The sequence below is a fragment of the Sphaerodactylus townsendi genome, linkage group LG17 (assembly GCF_021028975.2).
Source record: "Sphaerodactylus townsendi isolate TG3544 linkage group LG17, MPM_Stown_v2.3, whole genome shotgun sequence".
In the NCBI taxonomy this organism is placed as follows: domain Eukaryota; kingdom Metazoa; phylum Chordata; class Lepidosauria; order Squamata; family Sphaerodactylidae; genus Sphaerodactylus; species Sphaerodactylus townsendi.
Genome location: NC_059441.1, coordinates 10,906,739 through 10,932,727, shown reverse-complemented (window position 1 = coordinate 10,932,727; position 25,989 = coordinate 10,906,739). Strand labels below are relative to the sequence as shown.

General features: G+C 75.7%; 1 protein-coding gene across 5 annotated transcripts; it reads right to left on the bottom strand.

The window, feature by feature from the left end:
• Window positions 1–2,933: 2,933 nt before the first annotated feature.
• Window positions 2,934–24,945, bottom strand: SNX33 (sorting nexin 33). Of its 5 annotated transcripts, none has more exons than XM_048481690.1 (3): window positions 24,382–24,945; window positions 21,734–23,180; window positions 2,934–4,332 (listed from the first exon to the last, which is right to left on the bottom strand). In XM_048481690.1, exons 2-3 carry the CDS (start codon window positions 23,169–23,171, stop codon window positions 4,079–4,081), a joined length of 1,692 nt encoding a protein of 563 aa, XP_048337647.1. In that variant the 5' UTR covers window positions 23,172–23,180; window positions 24,382–24,945; the 3' UTR covers window positions 2,934–4,078. The 5 variants fall into 5 exon arrangements, with proteins under 5 accessions (XP_048337647.1, XP_048337643.1, XP_048337646.1 ...); XM_048481686.1 differs by having other exon boundaries at window positions 21,734–23,893; window positions 24,382–24,944; XM_048481689.1 differs by having other exon boundaries at window positions 21,734–23,893; window positions 24,412–24,944.
• Window positions 24,946–25,989: the final 1,044 nt, after the last annotated feature.

The window sequence follows — 25,989 nt, the reverse complement described above, 5'->3', positions numbered from 1 at the left end:
CAAGTGGAGTCAATCCTGGTTAGAATTTGGATGGGAAACTATCAAGGAAACTTGTCAAAGTGCTGTCAATATGCAGCAGGAAATGGCAAACCACCTCGGTTTGGTACTGCCCTGCCTGGAGGCCCCAGCCTAGCCCAACCTCATCAAACCTCAGAAGCTACGCAAGGTCAGCCCTAGTTACCATGTGGGTGGCAGACCACCAAAGGAGTCCAGAATCGCCATGCAGGGTCAAGTGATGGCAAACCACCTCTGAGCATCTCTTGCCTTGAAAACTCTACGGGAGGGCGGCAGAAGCCGGCGGCGACTTGAGGACATTTCCCACCACTTCCACACTCAAGGAATCAGCCTTTACCGGGTTCAAGTTACCCCTTAAGCACCTTTTGATGCTCACAGACCTAGCAGAGAACAGTGTCACAGTTTAAAGGCCTTGTGAGGAAATTCATATGCCAAATATCTTGAATTATTAACTGAACCCCAACAGAGATGGATTATCACAAGGGCCAGATCCAATACTTTCCCATCGGCCATTACAAAGGGTCGTTAGTTATCCTTATGAGGAGAGGCTGCAGCGTTTGGGACTCTTTAGTTTGGAGAGGAGACGTCTGAGGGGGGATATGATTGAAGTCCATAAAATTATGCATGGGGTAGAAAATGTTGACAGAGATAAATGTTTCTCTCTTTCTCACAATACTAGAACCAGGGGGCATTCATTGGAAATGCTGGGGGGAAGAATTAGGACTAATCAAAGGAAACACTTCTTCACACAACGTGTGATTGGTATTTGGAATATGCTGCCACAGGAGGTGGTGATGGCCACTAACCTGGATAGCTTTAAAAAGGGCTTGGACAGATTTATGGAGAAGTCGATCCCTGGCTACCAATCTTGATCCTCCTTGATCTGAGGTGCTGTAAATACCAAGGCGACCGTGGTGCCTTGCAAGAGCAGCAGCAGCAGAAGGCCATTGCTTTCACCTCCTGCACGTGAGCTCCCGAAGGCACCTGGTGGGCCACTGCGAGTAGCAGAGTGCTGGACTGGATGGACTCTGGTCTGATCCAGCAGGCTAGTTCTTATGCTCTTATGTTCTAATCCATCCCTCTCCAGGATCGGGTTTGTCCACACTGTAAACACCAAGTGGAGACTCTTGCTCACATTATACTCGACTGCCCAAGAAATGTGGGCATTAGGAATTTATCTCCCAGGCTGGCCCTAGATAATTCTGAAGGAGACTCTGACTGTTCTGTTGTGCAGCTTCTGTTAAACAACGCAGATGTCGTGCTCTTGGAAAAAGTAGCAAACTGTCTTTTACAAGTGACAGAACTTTCTAAGTGATGTATACTGCTATATGCAGTCTTTCTGTCTGCATTTTGAATGTACTCTTGATTTGTACTTTATAAATGTCTGGTAACACTCTAGAGCCTATTTTAAATGCCTAATAAAGGTTGTGGTGTTGTGACATTCATATGTGGGGTGAAACAAGCCACACGCCTGCCGCCACCACCACAGTTACAGCCACACTCCTACCGGGGGGGGGGGGGGGGCAGAAAGTGAAACCTCTCCCCTCTCTTTGCTTTGCTCTGGGATAGGCGCAGGGAAACAACCACGTGTCTGTGCACATACTGCCAATGGGGGTTTGCCAACAGGCAGATGACATAACTTCTGGTTTTATGAGACGCTTGCATCATGACAGCTTCGTGGCTTGGTTTTGCATTTGACAAATGTAGCCGGGGGGGGCGGGGGGGAGGGGGAGCTTAGGACCGGCCCGTGGAGCCAAAGCAGATCAAATTCATACCAAGAGAGGAAACCCACAGAGAGCAGGAGCCGGGGCAGGAAGCGAGGCGTTCGGTGTAAGATGAGAGACCCGACATTTTAAACTGTTAATTATAACCCTGAGCCGTGTGGGGATTTAATTCACATAATCCTGGCAAACAGGTGATTCGGTTTCAGGGCACAGGTGTGATCTTGGAAAGGTGATTCCCTTGGAGAGGGAGACATGCGAGCTCGCGGTTTCTGCGATGCAGAAGGTCCCTGGTTCGAGTCTTCCCCGCGATCTCTAAATGCAAGATCTCAGGTAGCAGTTTATTCTGTAAGAATTTAAATATTTTAAGACCCGGGACAAAGGTGCAGGTGGTGTAGAAGAAGCAGCGAGCGGGTTTATATCTCCCCTTTCTCTTCTGTAAGAAGACTCTAAGGGGCTGACAATCTCCTTTCCCTTCCCTTCCCTCCCCACCCACAACAAACACCCTGTGAGGAGGGTGGGGCTGAGAGAGCTCCGTAGAGCTGTGACTAGCCGGTCACCCAGCTGGCGTGTGTTGGAGTGCACAAGCTAATCTGGTGAACCAGATAAGCCTCCACAGCTCAAGTGGCAGAGCAAGGAATCAAACCCGGTTCTCCAGATTACAGCGCACCTGCTCTCAACCACTGGCTAGAGAACAGACAGTGGACCAATGCTGTGATTCAACAGAGGTTATATTATTGTTCCCCAATGGGGAACCAAAACTGCTTAGAATATCATTCTCCTGTCCTCTATTTTCCCACAACGACCCTTTGAGGAAAGCCGGGTTGACAGCAAGTGACTGGTCGAAGGTCGCTTGGTTTTGGACTAAGAGCTGTGAGACTCGGTTTCGAATCCCCCACTCTGCCACGGAAGCTGGCCGGGTGTGTTTGGGCCAGCTCTCTGCAGCAAGGGTGGGATAGAAAATACGATTGGAAGATAGGTTTAAACGGTGGACGGAAGGAAACGACGACCTTCCAGACTAGTGCAAACGCGCCTTTGTGGCGTCAAAGCAAGCCAAAGCATTAACTCTTCCGAAATGTTCGTTTTCTTCCCCTTTCAGGATAGTTGGTGCATTCGAGGCCGTGTCTGGCCGCCCCGAAATAATAACAACAATAATAACAACAAAGCCGGTACAAATAAAATACAACAAAAAATAGGTCGTGGTAGTTCCAAGCGTCGTTTTGATTTTCAGAATACAAAATAAATGCGGCGGTTTCCTTCGCACCTTTTAAAAACAATTTACAGTGGCGTGGATTTGCCTTCCTTCTTCTCGCTCGTTCCCTGTAAAAGCCGTTCACGTGAGCATCCCTCCGCCTCCCCCAATTAAATCTCCCTTTTTTATTAGCTCTTACAAAAAGCTATTTGCAAGCCATGTCTTGGGAGTTTCTGGGGAGGAGGGGCTCACATTTTATTTCTTTCGAACGTTTAGGACACAGGTGTCAAACTCGCGGCCCTCCAGATGTTGTGGACTACAGTTCCCATCATGCTGGCAGGGGAGGATGGGAACTGTAGTCCATCCCATCTGGAGGGCCGCGAGTTTGACGCCTCTGGTTTAGGAGGATGCAATTCCAAACCAATCGAGCCCAAGAGGAAGAAACCCCAAACCCAAACCCGTTCTGTTTCTCTTAGGAAAGGTAACATTTTGCTTTCTCTGTAAACAGTGTCGCAGAAGGAAGACAGGGTTGCCAACTCCGGGCTGGGGAATTCCTGGAGATGTGGGAAGGAAGGAACTTGAAGAATGGAAGGGGATAATGCCTTCAAAGTCCACCCTTCAAAGCAGACAATTTTTTCCCAGGGAAACAGATCTTTATTGTCTGCTGGTCAGTTGTAATCCTGGGAATCTCCAGGCCCCACCTGGAAATTGGCAGCCCTGGAGGAGGGGTGTAAACAGGACCTTCTCGCAAGAAAGAAGGAGGCCATATTACCAGAATGTCACGCGTGTCATATGCTGGGACTCGGTGGACCGGTTTGGGTGAAGCAACGGAGTTTAAATATGGAATTTGGTCACGTGTGAGGCGCGATTCCCTTTTCTTCTCGCTTGGTGTTTAGTGTTTTGTACATAAAATCGGATCCCCTAAGTCCAAAAGTGTCGTCCTCGAAGCCCAGAAGTACAGGCCTGACCGTCACCGTTGGCGTCACAAAGTTTCCTCTCCGACGGGGATAGAGTGAAAGTGAAATCAGCCCTGAGACGAACGTAGGAGAGTCCAGCGGACAATCCTGGCCAACCAACCAGGGCTTGGGAGAGCCGCGTCCGACCCTGCTTGGTTCCAAAGACAAGCCGGGCAGGGAAAGGTCGGGAACGACTAGAGGTTATCGTACATCCGCAAAGTTTTCTCCAGCTGTTGGCTGACCCTCTGGTAAAAGAGGATTTGCTGCTTCAGGTACGACTGCATCATCTTCTTGAAGTCCGACACCCGCCTTTCGTGAAAGTGGTTCATTTCGGCCTGCAGGGCGAAACCCACCACGCGGCACCGCTTCTTGATCCCGTCTGCCTCTTCCTGGTCCATCCTCCCCTCGTCGCTCATCCTCTGACTCTCCTTCACCTTGGCAAACGCACCTGTCCGGAGAGAAACAACCGAGAACAGTCACAAATGTACTCAAGTGCGTCTTATGTGCGTATATATTCCTCTGCAGGTTTTTTTTCCCATAATATTTTTTTACTAATTTCCTTCTTTAAAAAACACATTGAACATAAAACATACATGAAACCATTGAAACACATAAGACATCAACAAATATTAACATGTAACAAATGACCCACATTTACAATTACCCAAACATAATCTATCCTACCCCAACTACCCATAACAATAACACATAATTCAATACATCTAAATCAATTCAGTTACTTCACTATTCTTTGGTAATTTATTCTTTAGCTTTAATAAACTTAAATATCTATACCAGGGGTCTGCAACCTGCGGCTCTCCAGAGGTACATGAACTACAATTCCCATCAGCCCCTCCCCCCCCCCCCCCCCCCCCCCCCCCCCCCCCCACCCGAGAACCCCCCCCACCCCCCCCCCCCCCCCCCCCCCCCCCCCCCCCCCCCCCCCCCCCCCCCACACCCCCCCCCCCCCCCCCCCCCCCCCCCCCCCCCCCCCCACCCCCCCCACCACCACCCCACCACCCCCCCCCCCCCCCCCCCCCCCCCCCCCCCCCCCCCCCCCCCCCCCACCCCCCCCCCCCCCCCCCCCCCCCCCCCCCCCCCCCCCCCCCCCCCCACCCCCCCCCCCCCCCAACCCCCCCGCCCCCCACCCCCCCCCCCCCCCACCCCCCCCCCCCCCCACCCCCCCCCCCCCCCACCCCCCCCCCCCCCCACCCCCCCCCCCCCCCACCCCCCCCCCCCCCCACCCCCCCCCCCCCCCACCCCCCCCCCCCCCCACCCCCCCCCCCCCCCACCCCCCCCCCCCCCCACCCCCCCCCCCCCCCACCCCCCCCCCCCCCCACCCCCCCCCCCCCCCACCCCCCCCCCCCCCCACCCCCCCCCCCCCCCACCCCCCCCCCCCCCCACCCCCCCCCCCCCCCACCCCCCCCCCCCCCCACCCCCCCCCCCCCCCACCCCCCCCCCCCCCCACCCCCCCCCCCCCCCACCCCCCCCCCCCCCCACCCCCCCCCCCCCCCACCCCCCCCCCCCCCCACCCCCCCCCCCCCCCACCCCCCCCCCCCCCCACCCCCCCCCCCCCCCACCCCCCCCCCCCCCCACCCCCCCCCCCCCCCACCCCCCCCCCCCCCCACCCCCCCCCCCCCCCACCCCCCCCCCCCCCCACCCCCCCCCCCCCCCACCCCCCCCCCCCCCCACCCCCCCCCCCCCCCACCCCCCCCCCCCCCCACCCCCCCCCCCCCCCACCCCCCCCCCCCCCCACCCCCCCCCCCCCCCACCCCCCCCCCCCCCCACCCCCCCCCCCCCCCACCCCCCCCCCCCCCCACCCCCCCCCCCCCCCACCCCCCCCCCCCCCCACCCCCCCCCCCCCCCACCCCCCCCCCCCCCCACCCCCCCCCCCCCCCACCCCCCCCCCCCCCCACCCCCCCCCCCCCCCACCCCCCCCCCCCCCCACCCCCCCCCCCCCCCACCCCCCCCCCCCCCCACCCCCCCCCCCCCCCACCCCCCCCCCCCCCCACCCCCCCCCCCCCCCACCCCCCCCCCCCCCCACCCCCCCCCCCCCCCACCCCCCCCCCCCCCCACCCCCCCCCCCCCCCACCCCCCCCCCCCCCCACCCCCCCCCCCCCCCACCCCCCCCCCCCCCCACCCCCCCCCCCCCCCACCCCCCCCCCCCCCCACCCCCCCCCCCCCCCACCCCCCCCCCCCCCCACCCCCCCCCCCCCCCACCCCCCCCCCCCCCCACCCCCCCCCCCCCCCACCCCCCCCCCCCCCCACCCCCCCCCCCCCCCACCCCCCCCCCCCCCCACCCCCCCCCCCCCCCACCCCCCCCCCCCCCCACCCCCCCCCCCCCCCACCCCCCCCCCCCCCCACCCCCCCCCCCCCCCACCCCCCCCCCCCCCCACCCCCCCCCCCCCCCACCCCCCCCCCCCCCCACCCCCCCCCCCCCCCACCCCCCCCCCCCCCCACCCCCCCCCCCCCCCACCCCCCCCCCCCCCCACCCCCCCCCCCCCCCACCCCCCCCCCCCCCCACCCCCCCCCCCCCCCACCCCCCCCCCCCCCCACCCCCCCCCCCCCCCACCCCCCCCCCCCCCCACCCCCCCCCCCCCCCACCCCCCCCCCCCCCCACCCCCCCCCCCCCCCACCCCCCCCCCCCCCCACCCCCCCCCCCCCCCACCCCCCCCCCCCCCCACCCCCCCCCCCCCCCACCCCCCCCCCCCCCCACCCCCCCCCCCCCCCACCCCCCCCCCCCCCCACCCCCCCCCCCCCCCACCCCCCCCCCCCCCCACCCCCCCCCCCCCCCACCCCCCCCCCCCCCCACCCCCCCCCCCCCCCACCCCCCCCCCCCCCCACCCCCCCCCCCCCCCACCCCCCCCCCCCCCCACCCCCCCCCCCCCCCACCCCCCCCCCCCCCCACCCCCCCCCCCCCCCACCCCCCCCCCCCCCCACCCCCCCCCCCCCCCACCCCCCCCCCCCCCCACCCCCCCCCCCCCCCACCCCCCCCCCCCCCCACCCCCCCCCCCCCCCACCCCCCCCCCCCCCCACCCCCCCCCCCCCCCACCCCCCCCCCCCCCCACCCCCCCCCCCCCCCACCCCCCCCCCCCCCCACCCCCCCCCCCCCCCACCCCCCCCCCCCCCCACCCCCCCCCCCCCCCACCCCCCCCCCCCCCCACCCCCCCCCCCCCCCACCCCCCCCCCCCCCCACCCCCCCCCCCCCCCACCCCCCCCCCCCCCCACCCCCCCCCCCCCCCACCCCCCCCCCCCCCCACCCCCCCCCCCCCCCACCCCCCCCCCCCCCCACCCCCCCCCCCCCCCACCCCCCCCCCCCCCCACCCCCCCCCCCCCCCACCCCCCCCCCCCCCCACCCCCCCCCCCCCCCACCCCCCCCCCCCCCCACCCCCCCCCCCCCCCACCCCCCCCCCCCCCCACCCCCCCCCCCCCCCACCCCCCCCCCCCCCCACCCCCCCCCCCCCCCACCCCCCCCCCCCCCCACCCCCCCCCCCCCCCACCCCCCCCCCCCCCCACCCCCCCCCCCCCCCACCCCCCCCCCCCCCCACCCCCCCCCCCCCCCACCCCCCCCCCCCCCCACCCCCCCCCCCCCCCACCCCCCCCCCCCCCCACCCCCCCCCCCCCCCACCCCCCCCCCCCCCCACCCCCCCCCCCCCCCACCCCCCCCCCCCCCCACCCCCCCCCCCCCCCACCCCCCCCCCCCCCCACCCCCCCCCCCCCCCACCCCCCCCCCCCCCCACCCCCCCCCCCCCCCACCCCCCCCCCCCCCCACCCCCCCCCCCCCCCACCCCCCCCCCCCCCCACCCCCCCCCCCCCCCACCCCCCCCCCCCCCCACCCCCCCCCCCCCCCACCCCCCCCCCCCCCCACCCCCCCCCCCCCCCACCCCCCCCCCCCCCCACCCCCCCCCCCCCCCACCCCCCCCCCCCCCCACCCCCCCCCCCCCCCACCCCCCCCCCCCCCCACCCCCCCCCCCCCCCACCCCCCCCCCCCCCCACCCCCCCCCCCCCCCACCCCCCCCCCCCCCCACCCCCCCCCCCCCCCACCCCCCCCCCCCCCCACCCCCCCCCCCCCCCACCCCCCCCCCCCCCCACCCCCCCCCCCCCCCACCCCCCCCCCCCCCCACCCCCCCCCCCCCCCACCCCCCCCCCCCCCCACCCCCCCCCCCCCCCACCCCCCCCCCCCCCCACCCCCCCCCCCCCCCACCCCCCCCCCCCCCCACCCCCCCCCCCCCCCACCCCCCCCCCCCCCCACCCCCCCCCCCCCCCACCCCCCCCCCCCCCCACCCCCCCCCCCCCCCACCCCCCCCCCCCCCCACCCCCCCCCCCCCCCACCCCCCCCCCCCCCCACCCCCCCCCCCCCCCACCCCCCCCCCCCCCCACCCCCCCCCCCCCCCACCCCCCCCCCCCCCCACCCCCCCCCCCCCCCACCCCCCCCCCCCCCCACCCCCCCCCCCCCCCACCCCCCCCCCCCCCCACCCCCCCCCCCCCCCACCCCCCCCCCCCCCCACCCCCCCCCCCCCCCACCCCCCCCCCCCCCCACCCCCCCCCCCCCCCACCCCCCCCCCCCCCCACCCCCCCCCCCCCCCACCCCCCCCCCCCCCCACCCCCCCCCCCCCCCACCCCCCCCCCCCCCCACCCCCCCCCCCCCCCACCCCCCCCCCCCCCCACCCCCCCCCCCCCCCACCCCCCCCCCCCCCCACCCCCCCCCCCCCCCACCCCCCCCCCCCCCCACCCCCCCCCCCCCCCACCCCCCCCCCCCCCCACCCCCCCCCCCCCCCACCCCCCCCCCCCCCCACCCCCCCCCCCCCCCACCCCCCCCCCCCCCCACCCCCCCCCCCCCCCACCCCCCCCCCCCCCCACCCCCCCCCCCCCCCACCCCCCCCCCCCCCCACCCCCCCCCCCCCCCACCCCCCCCCCCCCCCACCCCCCCCCCCCCCCACCCCCCCCCCCCCCCACCCCCCCCCCCCCCCACCCCCCCCCCCCCCCACCCCCCCCCCCCCCCACCCCCCCCCCCCCCCACCCCCCCCCCCCCCCACCCCCCCCCCCCCCCACCCCCCCCCCCCCCCACCCCCCCCCCCCCCCACCCCCCCCCCCCCCCACCCCCCCCCCCCCCCACCCCCCCCCCCCCCCACCCCCCCCCCCCCCCACCCCCCCCCCCCCCCACCCCCCCCCCCCCCCACCCCCCCCCCCCCCCACCCCCCCCCCCCCCCACCCCCCCCCCCCCCCACCCCCCCCCCCCCCCACCCCCCCCCCCCCCCACCCCCCCCCCCCCCCACCCCCCCCCCCCCCCACCCCCCCCCCCCCCCACCCCCCCCCCCCCCCACCCCCCCCCCCCCCCACCCCCCCCCCCCCCCACCCCCCCCCCCCCCCACCCCCCCCCCCCCCCACCCCCCCCCCCCCCCACCCCCCCCCCCCCCCACCCCCCCCCCCCCCCACCCCCCCCCCCCCCCACCCCCCCCCCCCCCCACCCCCCCCCCCCCCCACCCCCCCCCCCCCCCACCCCCCCCCCCCCCCACCCCCCCCCCCCCCCACCCCCCCCCCCCCCCACCCCCCCCCCCCCCCACCCCCCCCCCCCCCCACCCCCCCCCCCCCCCACCCCCCCCCCCCCCCACCCCCCCCCCCCCCCACCCCCCCCCCCCCCCACCCCCCCCCCCCCCCACCCCCCCCCCCCCCCACCCCCCCCCCCCCCCACCCCCCCCCCCCCCCACCCCCCCCCCCCCCCACCCCCCCCCCCCCCCACCCCCCCCCCCCCCCACCCCCCCCCCCCCCCACCCCCCCCCCCCCCCACCCCCCCCCCCCCCCACCCCCCCCCCCCCCCACCCCCCCCCCCCCCCACCCCCCCCCCCCCCCACCCCCCCCCCCCCCCACCCCCCCCCCCCCCCACCCCCCCCCCCCCCCACCCCCCCCCCCCCCCACCCCCCCCCCCCCCCACCCCCCCCCCCCCCCACCCCCCCCCCCCCCCACCCCCCCCCCCCCCCACCCCCCCCCCCCCCCACCCCCCCCCCCCCCCACCCCCCCCCCCCCCCACCCCCCCCCCCCCCCACCCCCCCCCCCCCCCACCCCCCCCCCCCCCCACCCCCCCCCCCCCCCACCCCCCCCCCCCCCCACCCCCCCCCCCCCCCACCCCCCCCCCCCCCCACCCCCCCCCCCCCCCACCCCCCCCCCCCCCCACCCCCCCCCCCCCCCACCCCCCCCCCCCCCCACCCCCCCCCCCCCCCACCCCCCCCCCCCCCCACCCCCCCCCCCCCCCACCCCCCCCCCCCCCCACCCCCCCCCCCCCCCACCCCCCCCCCCCCCCACCCCCCCCCCCCCCCACCCCCCCCCCCCCCCACCCCCCCCCCCCCCCACCCCCCCCCCCCCCCACCCCCCCCCCCCCCCACCCCCCCCCCCCCCCACCCCCCCCCCCCCCCACCCCCCCCCCCCCCCACCCCCCCCCCCCCCCACCCCCCCCCCCCCCCACCCCCCCCCCCCCCCACCCCCCCCCCCCCCCACCCCCCCCCCCCCCCACCCCCCCCCCCCCCCACCCCCCCCCCCCCCCACCCCCCCCCCCCCCCACCCCCCCCCCCCCCCACCCCCCCCCCCCCCCACCCCCCCCCCCCCCCACCCCCCCCCCCCCCCACCCCCCCCCCCCCCCACCCCCCCCCCCCCCCACCCCCCCCCCCCCCCACCCCCCCCCCCCCCCACCCCCCCCCCCCCCCACCCCCCCCCCCCCCCACCCCCCCCCCCCCCCACCCCCCCCCCCCCCCACCCCCCCCCCCCCCCACCCCCCCCCCCCCCCACCCCCCCCCCCCCCCACCCCCCCCCCCCCCCACCCCCCCCCCCCCCCACCCCCCCCCCCCCCCACCCCCCCCCCCCCCCACCCCCCCCCCCCCCCACCCCCCCCCCCCCCCACCCCCCCCCCCCCCCACCCCCCCCCCCCCCCACCCCCCCCCCCCCCCACCCCCCCCCCCCCCCACCCCCCCCCCCCCCCACCCCCCCCCCCCCCCACCCCCCCCCCCCCCCACCCCCCCCCCCCCCCACCCCCCCCCCCCCCCACCCCCCCCCCCCCCCACCCCCCCCCCCCCCCACCCCCCCCCCCCCCCACCCCCCCCCCCCCCCACCCCCCCCCCCCCCCACCCCCCCCCCCCCCCACCCCCCCCCCCCCCCACCCCCCCCCCCCCCCACCCCCCCCCCCCCCCACCCCCCCCCCCCCCCACCCCCCCCCCCCCCCACCCCCCCCCCCCCCCACCCCCCCCCCCCCCCACCCCCCCCCCCCCCCACCCCCCCCCCCCCCCACCCCCCCCCCCCCCCACCCCCCCCCCCCCCCACCCCCCCCCCCCCCCACCCCCCCCCCCCCCCACCCCCCCCCCCCCCCACCCCCCCCCCCCCCCACCCCCCCCCCCCCCCACCCCCCCCCCCCCCCACCCCCCCCCCCCCCCACCCCCCCCCCCCCCCACCCCCCCCCCCCCCCACCCCCCCCCCCCCCCACCCCCCCCCCCCCCCACCCCCCCCCCCCCCCACCCCCCCCCCCCCCCACCCCCCCCCCCCCCCACCCCCCCCCCCCCCCACCCCCCCCCCCCCCCACCCCCCCCCCCCCCCACCCCCCCCCCCCCCCACCCCCCCCCCCCCCCACCCCCCCCCCCCCCCACCCCCCCCCCCCCCCACCCCCCCCCCCCCCCACCCCCCCCCCCCCCCACCCCCCCCCCCCCCCACCCCCCCCCCCCCCCACCCCCCCCCCCCCCCACCCCCCCCCCCCCCCACCCCCCCCCCCCCCCACCCCCCCCCCCCCCCACCCCCCCCCCCCCCCACCCCCCCCCCCCCCCACCCCCCCCCCCCCCCACCCCCCCCCCCCCCCACCCCCCCCCCCCCCCACCCCCCCCCCCCCCCACCCCCCCCCCCCCCCACCCCCCCCCCCCCCCACCCCCCCCCCCCCCCACCCCCCCCCCCCCCCACCCCCCCCCCCCCCCACCCCCCCCCCCCCCCACCCCCCCCCCCCCCCACCCCCCCCCCCCCCCACCCCCCCCCCCCCCCACCCCCCCCCCCCCCCACCCCCCCCCCCCCCCACCCCCCCCCCCCCCCACCCCCCCCCCCCCCCACCCCCCCCCCCCCCCACCCCCCCCCCCCCCCACCCCCCCCCCCCCCCACCCCCCCCCCCCCCCACCCCCCCCCCCCCCCACCCCCCCCCCCCCCCACCCCCCCCCCCCCCCACCCCCCCCCCCCCCCACCCCCCCCCCCCCCCACCCCCCCCCCCCCCCACCCCCCCCCCCCCCCACCCCCCCCCCCCCCCACCCCCCCCCCCCCCCACCCCCCCCCCCCCCCACCCCCCCCCCCCCCCACCCCCCCCCCCCCCCACCCCCCCCCCCCCCCACCCCCCCCCCCCCCCACCCCCCCCCCCCCCCACCCCCCCCCCCCCCCACCCCCCCCCCCCCCCACCCCCCCCCCCCCCCACCCCCCCCCCCCCCCACCCCCCCCCCCCCCCACCCCCCCCCCCCCCCACCCCCCCCCCCCCCCACCCCCCCCCCCCCCCACCCCCCCCCCCCCCCACCCCCCCCCCCCCCCACCCCCCCCCCCCCCCACCCCCCCCCCCCCCCACCCCCCCCCCCCCCCACCCCCCCCCCCCCCCACCCCCCCCCCCCCCCACCCCCCCCCCCCCCCACCCCCCCCCCCCCCCACCCCCCCCCCCCCCCACCCCCCCCCCCCCCCACCCCCCCCCCCCCCCACCCCCCCCCCCCCCCACCCCCCCCCCCCCCCACCCCCCCCCCCCCCCACCCCCCCCCCCCCCCACCCCCCCCCCCCCCCACCCCCCCCCCCCCCCACCCCCCCCCCCCCCCACCCCCCCCCCCCCCCACCCCCCCCCCCCCCCACCCCCCCCCCCCCCCACCCCCCCCCCCCCCCACCCCCCCCCCCCCCCACCCCCCCCCCCCCCCACCCCCCCCCCCCCCCACCCCCCCCCCCCCCCACCCCCCCCCCCCCCCACCCCCCCCCCCCCCCACCCCCCCCCCCCCCCACCCCCCCCCCCCCCCACCCCCCCCCCCCCCCACCCCCCCCCCCCCCCACCCCCCCCCCCCCCCACCCCCCCCCCCCCCCACCCCCCCCCCCCCCCACCCCCCCCCCCCCCCACCCCCCCCCCCCCCCACCCCCCCCCCCCCCCACCCCCCCCCCCCCCCACCCCCCCCCCCCCCCACCCCCCCCCCCCCCCACCCCCCCCCCCCCCCACCCCCCCCCCCCCCCACCCCCCCCCCCCCCCACCCCCCCCCCCCCCCACCCCCCCCCCCCCCCACCCCCCCCCCCCCCCACCCCCCCCCCCCCCCACCCCCCCCCCCCCCCACCCCCCCCCCCCCCCACCCCCCCCCCCCCCCACCCCCCCCCCCCCCCACCCCCCCCCCCCCCCACCCCCCCCCCCCCCCACCCCCCCCCCCCCCCACCCCCCCCCCCCCCCACCCCCCCCCCCCCCCACCCCCCCCCCCCCCCACCCCCCCCCCCCCCCACCCCCCCCCCCCCCCACCCCCCCCCCCCCCCACCCCCCCCCCCCCCCACCCCCCCCCCCCCCCACCCCCCCCCCCCCCCACCCCCCCCCCCCCCCACCCCCCCCCCCCCCCACCCCCCCCCCCCCCCACCCCCCCCCCCCCCCACCCCCCCCCCCCCCCACCCCCCCCCCCCCCCACCCCCCCCCCCCCCCACCCCCCCCCCCCCCCACCCCCCCCCCCCCCCACCCCCCCCCCCCCCCACCCCCCCCCCCCCCCACCCCCCCCCCCCCCCACCCCCCCCCCCCCCCACCCCCCCCCCCCCCCACCCCCCCCCCCCCCCACCCCCCCCCCCCCCCACCCCCCCCCCCCCCCACCCCCCCCCCCCCCCACCCCCCCCCCCCCCCACCCCCCCCCCCCCCCACCCCCCCCCCCCCCCACCCCCCCCCCCCCCCACCCCCCCCCCCCCCCACCCCCCCCCCCCCCCACCCCCCCCCCCCCCCACCCCCCCCCCCCCCCACCCCCCCCCCCCCCCACCCCCCCCCCCCCCCACCCCCCCCCCCCCCCACCCCCCCCCCCCCCCACCCCCCCCCCCCCCCACCCCCCCCCCCCCCCACCCCCCCCCCCCCCCACCCCCCCCCCCCCCCACCCCCCCCCCCCCCCACCCCCCCCCCCCCCCACCCCCCCCCCCCCCCACCCCCCCCCCCCCCCACCCCCCCCCCCCCCCACCCCCCCCCCCCCCCACCCCCCCCCCCCCCCACCCCCCCCCCCCCCCACCCCCCCCCCCCCCCACCCCCCCCCCCCCCCACCCCCCCCCCCCCCCACCCCCCCCCCCCCCCACCCCCCCCCCCCCCCACCCCCCCCCCCCCCCACCCCCCCCCCCCCCCACCCCCCCCCCCCCCCACCCCCCCCCCCCCCCACCCCCCCCCCCCCCCACCCCCCCCCCCCCCCACCCCCCCCCCCCCCCACCCCCCCCCCCCCCCACCCCCCCCCCCCCCCACCCCCCCCCCCCCCCACCCCCCCCCCCCCCCACCCCCCCCCCCCCCCACCCCCCCCCCCCCCCACCCCCCCCCCCCCCCACCCCCCCCCCCCCCCACCCCCCCCCCCCCCCACCCCCCCCCCCCCCCACCCCCCCCCCCCCCCACCCCCCCCCCCCCCCACCCCCCCCCCCCCCCACCCCCCCCCCCCCCCACCCCCCCCCCCCCCCACCCCCCCCCCCCCCCACCCCCCCCCCCCCCCACCCCCCCCCCCCCCCACCCCCCCCCCCCCCCACCCCCCCCCCCCCCCACCCCCCCCCCCCCCCACCCCCCCCCCCCCCCACCCCCCCCCCCCCCCACCCCCCCCCCCCCCCACCCCCCCCCCCCCCCACCCCCCCCCCCCCCCACCCCCCCCCCCCCCCACCCCCCCCCCCCCCCACCCCCCCCCCCCCCCACCCCCCCCCCCCCCCACCCCCCCCCCCCCCCACCCCCCCCCCCCCCCACCCCCCCCCCCCCCCACCCCCCCCCCCCCCCACCCCCCCCCCCCCCCACCCCCCCCCCCCCCCACCCCCCCCCCCCCCCACCCCCCCCCCCCCCCACCCCCCCCCCCCCCCACCCCCCCCCCCCCCCACCCCCCCCCCCCCCCACCCCCCCCCCCCCCCACCCCCCCCCCCCCCCACCCCCCCCCCCCCCCACCCCCCCCCCCCCCCACCCCCCCCCCCCCCCACCCCCCCCCCCCCCCACCCCCCCCCCCCCCCACCCCCCCCCCCCCCCACCCCCCCCCCCCCCCACCCCCCCCCCCCCCCACCCCCCCCCCCCCCCACCCCCCCCCCCCCCCACCCCCCCCCCCCCCCACCCCCCCCCCCCCCCACCCCCCCCCCCCCCCACCCCCCCCCCCCCCCACCCCCCCCCCCCCCCACCCCCCCCCCCCCCCACCCCCCCCCCCCCCCACCCCCCCCCCCCCCCACCCCCCCCCCCCCCCACCCCCCCCCCCCCCCACCCCCCCCCCCCCCCACCCCCCCCCCCCCCCACCCCCCCCCCCCCCCACCCCCCCCCCCCCCCACCCCCCCCCCCCCCCACCCCCCCCCCCCCCCACCCCCCCCCCCCCCCACCCCCCCCCCCCCCCACCCCCCCCCCCCCCCACCCCCCCCCCCCCCCACCCCCCCCCCCCCCCACCCCCCCCCCCCCCCACCCCCCCCCCCCCCCACCCCCCCCCCCCCCCACCCCCCCCCCCCCCCACCCCCCCCCCCCCCCACCCCCCCCCCCCCCCACCCCCCCCCCCCCCCACCCCCCCCCCCCCCCACCCCCCCCCCCCCCCACCCCCCCCCCCCCCCACCCCCCCCCCCCCCCACCCCCCCCCCCCCCCACCCCCCCCCCCCCCCACCCCCCCCCCCCCCCACCCCCCCCCCCCCCCACCCCCCCCCCCCCCCACCCCCCCCCCCCCCCACCCCCCCCCCCCCCCACCCCCCCCCCCCCCCACCCCCCCCCCCCCCCACCCCCCCCCCCCCCCACCCCCCCCCCCCCCCACCCCCCCCCCCCCCCACCCCCCCCCCCCCCCACCCCCCCCCCCCCCCACCCCCCCCCCCCCCCACCCCCCCCCCCCCCCACCCCCCCCCCCCCCCACCCCCCCCCCCCCCCACCCCCCCCCCCCCCCACCCCCCCCCCCCCCCACCCCCCCCCCCCCCCACCCCCCCCCCCCCCCACCCCCCCCCCCCCCCACCCCCCCCCCCCCCCACCCCCCCCCCCCCCCACCCCCCCCCCCCCCCACCCCCCCCCCCCCCCACCCCCCCCCCCCCCCACCCCCCCCCCCCCCCACCCCCCCCCCCCCCCACCCCCCCCCCCCCCCACCCCCCCCCCCCCCCACCCCCCCCCCCCCCCACCCCCCCCCCCCCCCACCCCCCCCCCCCCCCACCCCCCCCCCCCCCCACCCCCCCCCCCCCCCACCCCCCCCCCCCCCCACCCCCCCCCCCCCCCACCCCCCCCCCCCCCCACCCCCCCCCCCCCCCACCCCCCCCCCCCCCCACCCCCCCCCCCCCCCACCCCCCCCCCCCCCCACCCCCCCCCCCCCCCACCCCCCCCCCCCCCCACCCCCCCCCCCCCCCACCCCCCCCCCCCCCCACCCCCCCCCCCCCCCACCCCCCCCCCCCCCCACCCCCCCCCCCCCCCACCCCCCCCCCCCCCCACCCCCCCCCCCCCCCACCCCCCCCCCCCCCCACCCCCCCCCCCCCCCACCCCCCCCCCCCCCCACCCCCCCCCCCCCCCACCCCCCCCCCCCCCCACCCCCCCCCCCCCCCACCCCCCCCCCCCCCCACCCCCCCCCCCCCCCACCCCCCCCCCCCCCCACCCCCCCCCCCCCCCACCCCCCCCCCCCCCCACCCCCCCCCCCCCCCACCCCCCCCCCCCCCCACCCCCCCCCCCCCCCACCCCCCCCCCCCCCCACCCCCCCCCCCCCCCACCCCCCCCCCCCCCCACCCCCCCCCCCCCCCACCCCCCCCCCCCCCCACCCCCCCCCCCCCCCACCCCCCCCCCCCCCCACCCCCCCCCCCCCCCACCCCCCCCCCCCCCCACCCCCCCCCCCCCCCACCCCCCCCCCCCCCCACCCCCCCCCCCCCCCACCCCCCCCCCCCCCCACCCCCCCCCCCCCCCACCCCCCCCCCCCCCCACCCCCCCCCCCCCCCACCCCCCCCCCCCCCCACCCCCCCCCCCCCCCACCCCCCCCCCCCCCCACCCCCCCCCCCCCCCACCCCCCCCCCCCCCCACCCCCCCCCCCCCCCACCCCCCCCCCCCCCCACCCCCCCCCCCCCCCACCCCCCCCCCCCCCCACCCCCCCCCCCCCCCACCCCCCCCCCCCCCCACCCCCCCCCCCCCCCACCCCCCCCCCCCCCCACCCCCCCCCCCCCCCACCCCCCCCCCCCCCCACCCCCCCCCCCCCCCACCCCCCCCCCCCCCCACCCCCCCCCCCCCCCACCCCCCCCCCCCCCCACCCCCCCCCCCCCCCACCCCCCCCCCCCCCCACCCCCCCCCCCCCCCACCCCCCCCCCCCCCCACCCCCCCCCCCCCCCACCCCCCCCCCCCCCCACCCCCCCCCCCCCCCACCCCCCCCCCCCCCCACCCCCCCCCCCCCCCACCCCCCCCCCCCCCCACCCCCCCCCCCCCCCACCCCCCCCCCCCCCCACCCCCCCCCCCCCCCACCCCCCCCCCCCCCCACCCCCCCCCCCCCCCACCCCCCCCCCCCCCCACCCCCCCCCCCCCCCACCCCCCCCCCCCCCCACCCCCCCCCCCCCCCACCCCCCCCCCCCCCCACCCCCCCCCCCCCCCACCCCCCCCCCCCCCCACCCCCCCCCCCCCCCACCCCCCCCCCCCCCCACCCCCCCCCCCCCCCACCCCCCCCCCCCCCCACCCCCCCCCCCCCCCACCCCCCCCCCCCCCCACCCCCCCCCCCCCCCACCCCCCCCCCCCCCCACCCCCCCCCCCCCCCACCCCCCCCCCCCCCCACCCCCCCCCCCCCCCACCCCCCCCCCCCCCCACCCCCCCCCCCCCCCACCCCCCCCCCCCCCCACCCCCCCCCCCCCCCACCCCCCCCCCCCCCCACCCCCCCCCCCCCCCACCCCCCCCCCCCCCCACCCCCCCCCCCCCCCACCCCCCCCCCCCCCCACCCCCCCCCCCCCCCACCCCCCCCCCCCCCCACCCCCCCCCCCCCCCACCCCCCCCCCCCCCCACCCCCCCCCCCCCCCACCCCCCCCCCCCCCCACCCCCCCCCCCCCCCACCCCCCCCCCCCCCCACCCCCCCCCCCCCCCACCCCCCCCCCCCCCCACCCCCCCCCCCCCCCACCCCCCCCCCCCCCCACCCCCCCCCCCCCCCACCCCCCCCCCCCCCCACCCCCCCCCCCCCCCACCCCCCCCCCCCCCCACCCCCCCCCCCCCCCACCCCCCCCCCCCCCCACCCCCCCCCCCCCCCACCCCCCCCCCCCCCCACCCCCCCCCCCCCCCACCCCCCCCCCCCCCCACCCCCCCCCCCCCCCACCCCCCCCCCCCCCCACCCCCCCCCCCCCCCACCCCCCCCCCCCCCCACCCCCCCCCCCCCCCACCCCCCCCCCCCCCCACCCCCCCCCCCCCCCACCCCCCCCCCCCCCCACCCCCCCCCCCCCCCACCCCCCCCCCCCCCCACCCCCCCCCCCCCCCACCCCCCCCCCCCCCCACCCCCCCCCCCCCCCACCCCCCCCCCCCCCCACCCCCCCCCCCCCCCACCCCCCCCCCCCCCCACCCCCCCCCCCCCCCACCCCCCCCCCCCCCCACCCCCCCCCCCCCCCACCCCCCCCCCCCCCCACCCCCCCCCCCCCCCACCCCCCCCCCCCCCCACCCCCCCCCCCCCCCACCCCCCCCCCCCCCCACCCCCCCCCCCCCCCACCCCCCCCCCCCCCCACCCCCCCCCCCCCCCACCCCCCCCCCCCCCCACCCCCCCCCCCCCCCACCCCCCCCCCCCCCCACCCCCCCCCCCCCCCACCCCCCCCCCCCCCCACCCCCCCCCCCCCCCACCCCCCCCCCCCCCCACCCCCCCCCCCCCCCACCCCCCCCCCCCCCCACCCCCCCCCCCCCCCACCCCCCCCCCCCCCCACCCCCCCCCCCCCCCACCCCCCCCCCCCCCCACCCCCCCCCCCCCCCACCCCCCCCCCCCCCCACCCCCCCCCCCCCCCACCCCCCCCCCCCCCCACCCCCCCCCCCCCCCACCCCCCCCCCCCCCCACCCCCCCCCCCCCCCACCCCCCCCCCCCCCCACCCCCCCCCCCCCCCACCCCCCCCCCCCCCCACCCCCCCCCCCCCCCACCCCCCCCCCCCCCCACCCCCCCCCCCCCCCACCCCCCCCCCCCCCCACCCCCCCCCCCCCCCACCCCCCCCCCCCCCCACCCCCCCCCCCCCCCACCCCCCCCCCCCCCCACCCCCCCCCCCCCCCACCCCCCCCCCCCCCCACCCCCCCCCCCCCCCACCCCCCCCCCCCCCCACCCCCCCCCCCCCCCACCCCCCCCCCCCCCCACCCCCCCCCCCCCCCACCCCCCCCCCCCCCCACCCCCCCCCCCCCCCACCCCCCCCCCCCCCCACCCCCCCCCCCCCCCACCCCCCCCCCCCCCCACCCCCCCCCCCCCCCACCCCCCCCCCCCCCCACCCCCCCCCCCCCCCACCCCCCCCCCCCCCAACCCCCCCCCCCCCCCCCCCCCCCCCCCCAAAAACCCCCCCCCCCCCCCCCCCCCCCCCCCCCCCCACACTTTTTTCCCCCCCCCCCCGCACCCCCCCCCCCCCCCGGACCCCGCCCCCCCCCCCCCCCCCCCCCCCCCCACCCCCCCCCCCCCCCACCCCCCCCCCCCCCCACCCCCCCCCCCCCACACCCCCCCCCCCCCCCACCCCCCCCTCCCCCCATCCCCCCCCCCCCCCACCCCCCCCCGGCCCCACCCCCCCCCCATCACTCACTCACTCACTCACTCACTCACTCACTCACTCACTCACTCAACAGAAACTGGATGCTAATCTGAGTGTCTGGAATGTTTGTGTACATTCCATAGCACCACAGACTTAGGCCCCTTCCGCGCATGCAGAATAAGGCACTTCCAATCCACTTTCGATCCACTTTGCAGCTGGATTTTACTGAGCGGAAGAGCAAAACCCATTCGCAAACAACTGTGAAAGTGGATTGAAAGTGCATTATTTTGCATGTGCGGGAGGGGCCTTACAGTTGTTGAAAAATGTTACAGATGGAGAAGGCCGGTCTCCTCCGTGGCCCAAGGCCGAAGACCAGTGTTCATCCCTTTGTTTTTCCTTGTAGTAACAATAATGTCATGATTGGCTCGCAGCAGCTGACATTCATAATACACACCACAGTAAACTGCATCTCTACACAAAACGTTACAATAAAACTACATAGCAATAAACTATAAAACCGAGTGCCTTGAAGAACAACTCCCACGAGGGGAGCAATTTAAATTACGACATTCTCCCTGTACAGTAAATATAATCAGTAACAAGGGGAGGGGGAAAGGTCAACTAAGCTGGGGGGAAAAAACCCATTCATGATCCCAACCACAGACCTGGAAGAACAGCACTGACTTACAGGCCCCACTAGGTCGGGGCCATAGCGGAAAAGGCCCCGGCTCAGATCAAGGACTTCTTGGGCCAAGAGTCTCTAGTGAAGTTGTTATCTATTGAGTGTAATGCTCTTTGGAGAACATACGGGCAGAGACCGTCTTGCAGACAGGAAGGTCCCTACCATTTATGGCTAAGTAGATTCCTAGAACAGGAATATCATATCTTGTTGGGGCAAGCAAATAAATCATGCTCACCCCTCTCTGTCGGAATAATACCGGAACAGGCGCACGTAGCCAAATATCTTGAATTATTAACCGAACCCCAACAGAGATGGATTATCACAAGGGCCAGATCCAATACCTTCCCATTGGCCATTACAAAGGGTTGTTACTTATCCATCCCTCTCCAGGATCCGGTTTGTCCACCCTGTAAAAACCAAGTGGAGACTCTTGCTCACATTATTCTTGACTGTCCGAGATCTGTGGGCATGAGGAATTTCTCTCCCAGGCTGGCCCTAGACAAATCTGAAAGTGACTCTGACTGTTCTGTTGTGGAGCTTCTGTTAAACAACACAGATGTCGTGCTCTTGGAAAAAGTAGCAACATTTCTTTTACAAGTGACAGAACTTTCTAAGTAATGTATGCTGCTATATACAGTCTTCCTGTCTGCGTTTTGAATGTACTCTTGATTTGTATTTCAAAGATGTCTGGCAACGCTCTAGAACCTATTTTTAAATGCCAAATAAAGGTGGTGGTGGTGGTTGTACCATTAATGGCCTTGAATATTAATACTAGAAATTATCACTCACATCCTGACATCAGCAATTTGCTTAGCCCTGGGCAAGTTATCTGTGGCATCCATTTTTCCCCCCTCCAAAGTATCTCCTAAGTTTAGAAATCGTCTTCCTAAATGAAATAGCTGAGAAACCCGTGTCTACTTTCTAATGAAAGGTTTTCGATTTGTAACAAATGAAAGGTTTTCGATTTTGTGACGATCCACAAAACCAGGCATTATGCTTTAATGAAAGCTTGGGAACCGTCTTCTTAGGTGGCAATTTCCTTAACTGTTGACTCTAAGGAAGTTCCCCCCCAGGGAAAATTTAGTAAGATGAACCTGTTCCCGCTGCCCTTGGAGAAGAATTGTTTGGTGCCCGCTCTGTGATTTTCCAGATGGTATAATGGTATAAGGAGAGGACCATTATCTGGCAACATCGTTTCTCGGCAGCCGACGAACAATACCTCGTGTTCTCCGACCTCTCCAAGAACAGTTCAATTAAATACCAGTCCTGCCACATTTTTTTGGAGTATCCCCCCCCAGGCTACAACAGGAAGCAAGCTACGCTCCTCCGCACTTACCTTTCTGGAGATGAATAATATCTGGGAAGTTGGAGAGGAGTCCTTGGTACAAAGAAAGTGTGTCCAACATGAGGAAAAGGTCGTTTTTCGGTTGCTCGGCAAACATCTCCCCAACCGTCTCGTAAGTCTTGCCCGTGTGGGAGATGGCTCCATTAAGCGCGTCCAGGCTATACGGTGGGTCCATCTGGAAGGAGTGGCTGATGGCCTGGAACGCGTTGCCCAGTTTCTGGAACTCTTTGCGGAAGCCGCCCACGTGCTTGCGCACCAGCTCGGAGGCCACGTTGGTCAGCTGCATGACGCTGTCGTCCATCTTCTTGCTGAAGGCCTTGAAGGTGTCCACCCGGTCCTCCACATCTTGAAGGTCCTGGTGCTCCGTCGGGATCTGGAGCGTCAGCAGGAAGCTGCCCCCCACCATCTCGTCCTTCTCCGCCCGGCGCTTCCCCATCTTCCACTGCTTGTCGTCGCGACAGTTGAGGAAGTGCTGGAAGCCCTCGTACAGGGAAAGCGTCGGGTGGCTGGTCATGTGGTCCATCCACAGGATCAACCTCCGCTTGCGCTTCTCGATGAAGTCCTCCTCGAAGCGCCCCGTCGCTTGCTTCTCGGGCAGATGGGGCACAGAGATGACGGTGAACTTGTGCAACAGGCGGTTGTACAACCAGTCGAAATGCTTGTAGCGTCGGTAGACGGGCCAGTTGCTGTTGGTGGGCGTCACCTTGTAGGAGATGTAGCTCTTGATGCCCTTGAACTTGGTTTGCTTGGTCGGGTCCTCCACCGAGCACATGAAAGGGTGCGGGTTGGGGCGCCACTGGGGACCCTTGGCCCCCATGTCAACGTAGTACGCCTCGGGGATTTTGGACAGCATGGGCACGTCTCCCAGGATGAAGGCCTCCACGCCGGACCGGACGAAGGAAGAGAAACGGTTCAGGTTGCGCCCCACCACACTGCCCCTTTTGGAAGCGCTTATGCTGTCCTGCCTCTCCAGAGACGGCTTGGGACGGTAGGCCATGTTGTTTGGACGCGAGTACGGCCGAGGATCCTGAAGTCTGGGGGATGGATGCCCGTTGGTGCTCGTTCCGCTATGGGGTTCTTCCACCACCGTACACCCGTCGTCCCAATCGTCCCAGTCGTCGTCGTCATCTTCGAAGCTGCCCTGATGGGAGACGCTGGTGTTGGGAGGGGACACGTAGAAGGACGACCCGTTGGCAGGCGACCCGCTGGGGCTGTCGGAATGGTCCGTGTACACCGAGGTCGACCTGGAGCGGAAGATCTCCACGTAGGAGGCGGGGAAAAGCCCCGTCTCGCCCCGGCTGTTTGTCCCTTGCAGCCACCCGTCCACGGAGTTCTCGCTGAAGATCACCAGCTCCTCGTTTTCCTGGATGCTGATCTCCTCCTTGTTTTCGCTCTGGAAGTTGTAAAGGGCCCTGGCTTTCGTTGCCATCGCTCTTCCCTGGAATGCAAGCCAAAGCACTAACTCAAAAAACACTCCCTTGGATACCAAATCAGCGGCACGGCAACCCTTCCCTTAACGTCTTGAAATCCGGCCACAGCTCGGTGGAAAAGAAGAGAAAGGGTGTTGCAGGAAAGCAATAGAAGTGGCTTCGTCTTACGATTTCTCCGCCAGGTTTATAAATTCCGGGGCCTTTGCTGTCTGCGTGTTCTGGCGGAGAAAAAACACGCTCGGGGCGGACGGAACAGCATTTTTGACCCCTGGTTTTAGGTGCACTCGGCGGCCTCGTTCAGATGCACAGATAAACAAGAAATTGGCATCCCTGTTGTCGGTGCTCTCCCGCAAACTGGTTTCGCCGGCCTGAACTGCCTTTTAGAAATCTGCACTCAAATGGCATGTCGCTTCCATCATCCCCGTCCAATAAAAGAACCCCATATGTTCATTTTCTCTGCAGCTTGTTTACAAAGCTTTGGGGGTGGGGGGGGAGTCTGTCCGGCACGATTCACAATCAGGGTGCAGGGGAGAAAGGCAAAAAAAAAAAAGAACGCCTTCCCTGCAGAGGGGAAGGAGGCGGCTCTCTGGATCAATCCAAACCAAAATATTTTTGCAAGTCCCTGTAATCCCTTCTGGGTCGGCCTCGGAGCCCGCAACCCTCCGGAGGGGAGGAGAGAGGAGCCGCGAATCAAGCCAAAAAACGGGGGCACGCCTTACGCCTGGAAAGAAAGAAAGAAAGAAAGAAAGAAAGAACACAAACATAACAAATCGCCTCTTCACGGGGCGCCCTCAAAGTTCAAGGCAAACTTTGGGGCCAGAAAGGGAAATGGAAGAACTGTTTCTCTCCCCCCCCCTGCCCCCAACCCCAACCCCAACCCCCTACAGCTCCCCCAACCCAGGATCTGGGGTCTTGGGGAGGAAAGGAAGGGGGAGAAGTCTCCCAGACACTGTGCTCCAAAACACAGTGTTGGGGAGACGTGGTTTCTCAGGGCCACCGGCGGAGCGCACCAACCTTTGGGGTGGAGGGTTCCATTTCTGCCTGTTTTCTTTCCTGGTCAGTTTCCAGCAGAAATGGACACGTTCCCAGCTGAAACGGACACGCTCCGTCGGAGGAGTCGACAAGGGGGGGTTGTTGGGTTGTTTTTAGGGCCACAAAACACCGGGGAGAATCGACCCCCCCGTGGCGCAAACCACCAGCAAAGCTCACCCAAGACGCCACCCGCGATCTGGAACCCACCGGATCCCCTCCGTCTGCAGCGCCGGGCGGCTCAGCGCGCACTCTCCCCCCCGGGGCTCCTGGGGGCTGGCGTCGGCTTGGCTCCCCCCTCGGGCTGCGCGGGGAGGGCCGAGCCACCTTCCGCTGGGCGACGGGGCTGGGAAGCCGGGAGGCTGGGCTCCGCCTTGCGCCCTCCTGGGCTCCACCTTGCGCGGCATCCAGCCTCGCCCTCCCCCTTTAGGATGCCCCTCCGGGCGCGCGGGGGGGGAGGGGCGACCCGATCCGGAGCGACTCCGCTTTGGGCGCAGGGTTGGGGTTTGCGAGGGTCCCCTCCCGGCCTCTCCAAGAAGAGCTCGCCTTCTTTGCGCGCTGGAGGCCGTGCGTAATTGGGGAGAGTGGGGCGCCTTTGGGTGGCTTTGCGCCCCTTCCCTTTGCAGGCTGTGCGCCCCTTCCCCTTATTGTGGGGGGCTGCTCCGCCTCGCCAGGCCTGCCCCTCTCGGCTTTTCCATGACGCACAGCAGGCCGAGCTGGAAAGTTTGCAGAAGCGGCGGCGGCGGCGCGCAAAGGAGACCCAGAGGTGCCCGGCTGCTGCCCTCTGCAGGCCGACCGAGGAGCCGGCCAGGCCTGGGGGGTGTGTGTCCCCCCCCCCCACTCTGGTGGCCTAGTTCTAAATTTAGACTGTAAGCTCCTCGGGGCGGGGAGGCGGGTGTTGGAAGGCAGAATTTGTTTGGAACCCCGGTTGCCAAACTCCAGGCTGGGGGATTCCAGGAGATTTGGACAAGGGAGGGATTTTGTGTGTATGGCTCTCCAGTGGCACAGCGGCAGATAGGAAGGGGCTCCAAAGGGGGATCGCTCCTGCACAGAGGATCATCGGCTGCCCTCTCCCCTCCTTGGAAGAACTCTATCATTCCCGAAGCCTAAAGAAAGCCCAACATATTCTAAGAGACTTGTCTCATCCAGCACACTCTCTTTTTGAACTGTGACCATCCGGCAGACGACACAGGTCTCTCAAAACTAGGACAAAGAGGCTTAGAGACGGCTTCTACTCTAGAGCTGTGGCGATGCTGAACTCCGCGGCTTCGTGTTGATGTGTCTGGGGCTGTGTCGGGATGGGTGGAGGAAGGGGAAAGTGAGGATGATGTAGGAGTCTGGAATTGTGTTCGTCGAGGAATGCTGCTGTAAATTTCGTTGTGCGTGCACCATGACAATAAAATGCTTATGCTTTAGGTGTCAAACTCGCGGCCCTCCAGATGTTATGGACTACAGTTCCCATCATCCCCTGCCAGCATGAACCATTAGCTATGCTGGCAGGGGATGATGGGGACTGTAGTTGATAACATCTGGAGGGCCACGAGTTTGACAATGTCATACCCGTGTTTCCCCGAAAATAAGACAGTGTCTTATATTAATTTTTGCTCCCAAAGATGCGCTAGGTCTTATTTTCAGGGGATGTCTTATTTCTCTGTGTTCTGTTCGTCGGGCATGCTTCCAAACAAAAACTTTGCTACGTCTTACTTTCGGGGGATGCCTTCTATTTCGCACTTCAGCAAAACCTCTACTACGTCTTGTTTTCTGGGGATGTCTTATATTCGGGGAAAC

Coding starts and splice junctions, on each gene's coding strand:
- SNX33 (XM_048481685.1), bottom strand. CDS start 24,207: ATGGAACCCTCCACCCCAAAG. Junction 23,181..24,186: donor TGGAACCCTCCACCCCAAAG/GTTGGTGCGCTC, acceptor CTTGCATTCCAG/GGAAGAGCGATGGCAACGAA. Junction 4,333..21,733: donor TATTATTCATCTCCAGAAAG/GTAAGTGCGGAG, acceptor CTCTCCGGACAG/GTGCGTTTGCCAAGGTGAAG.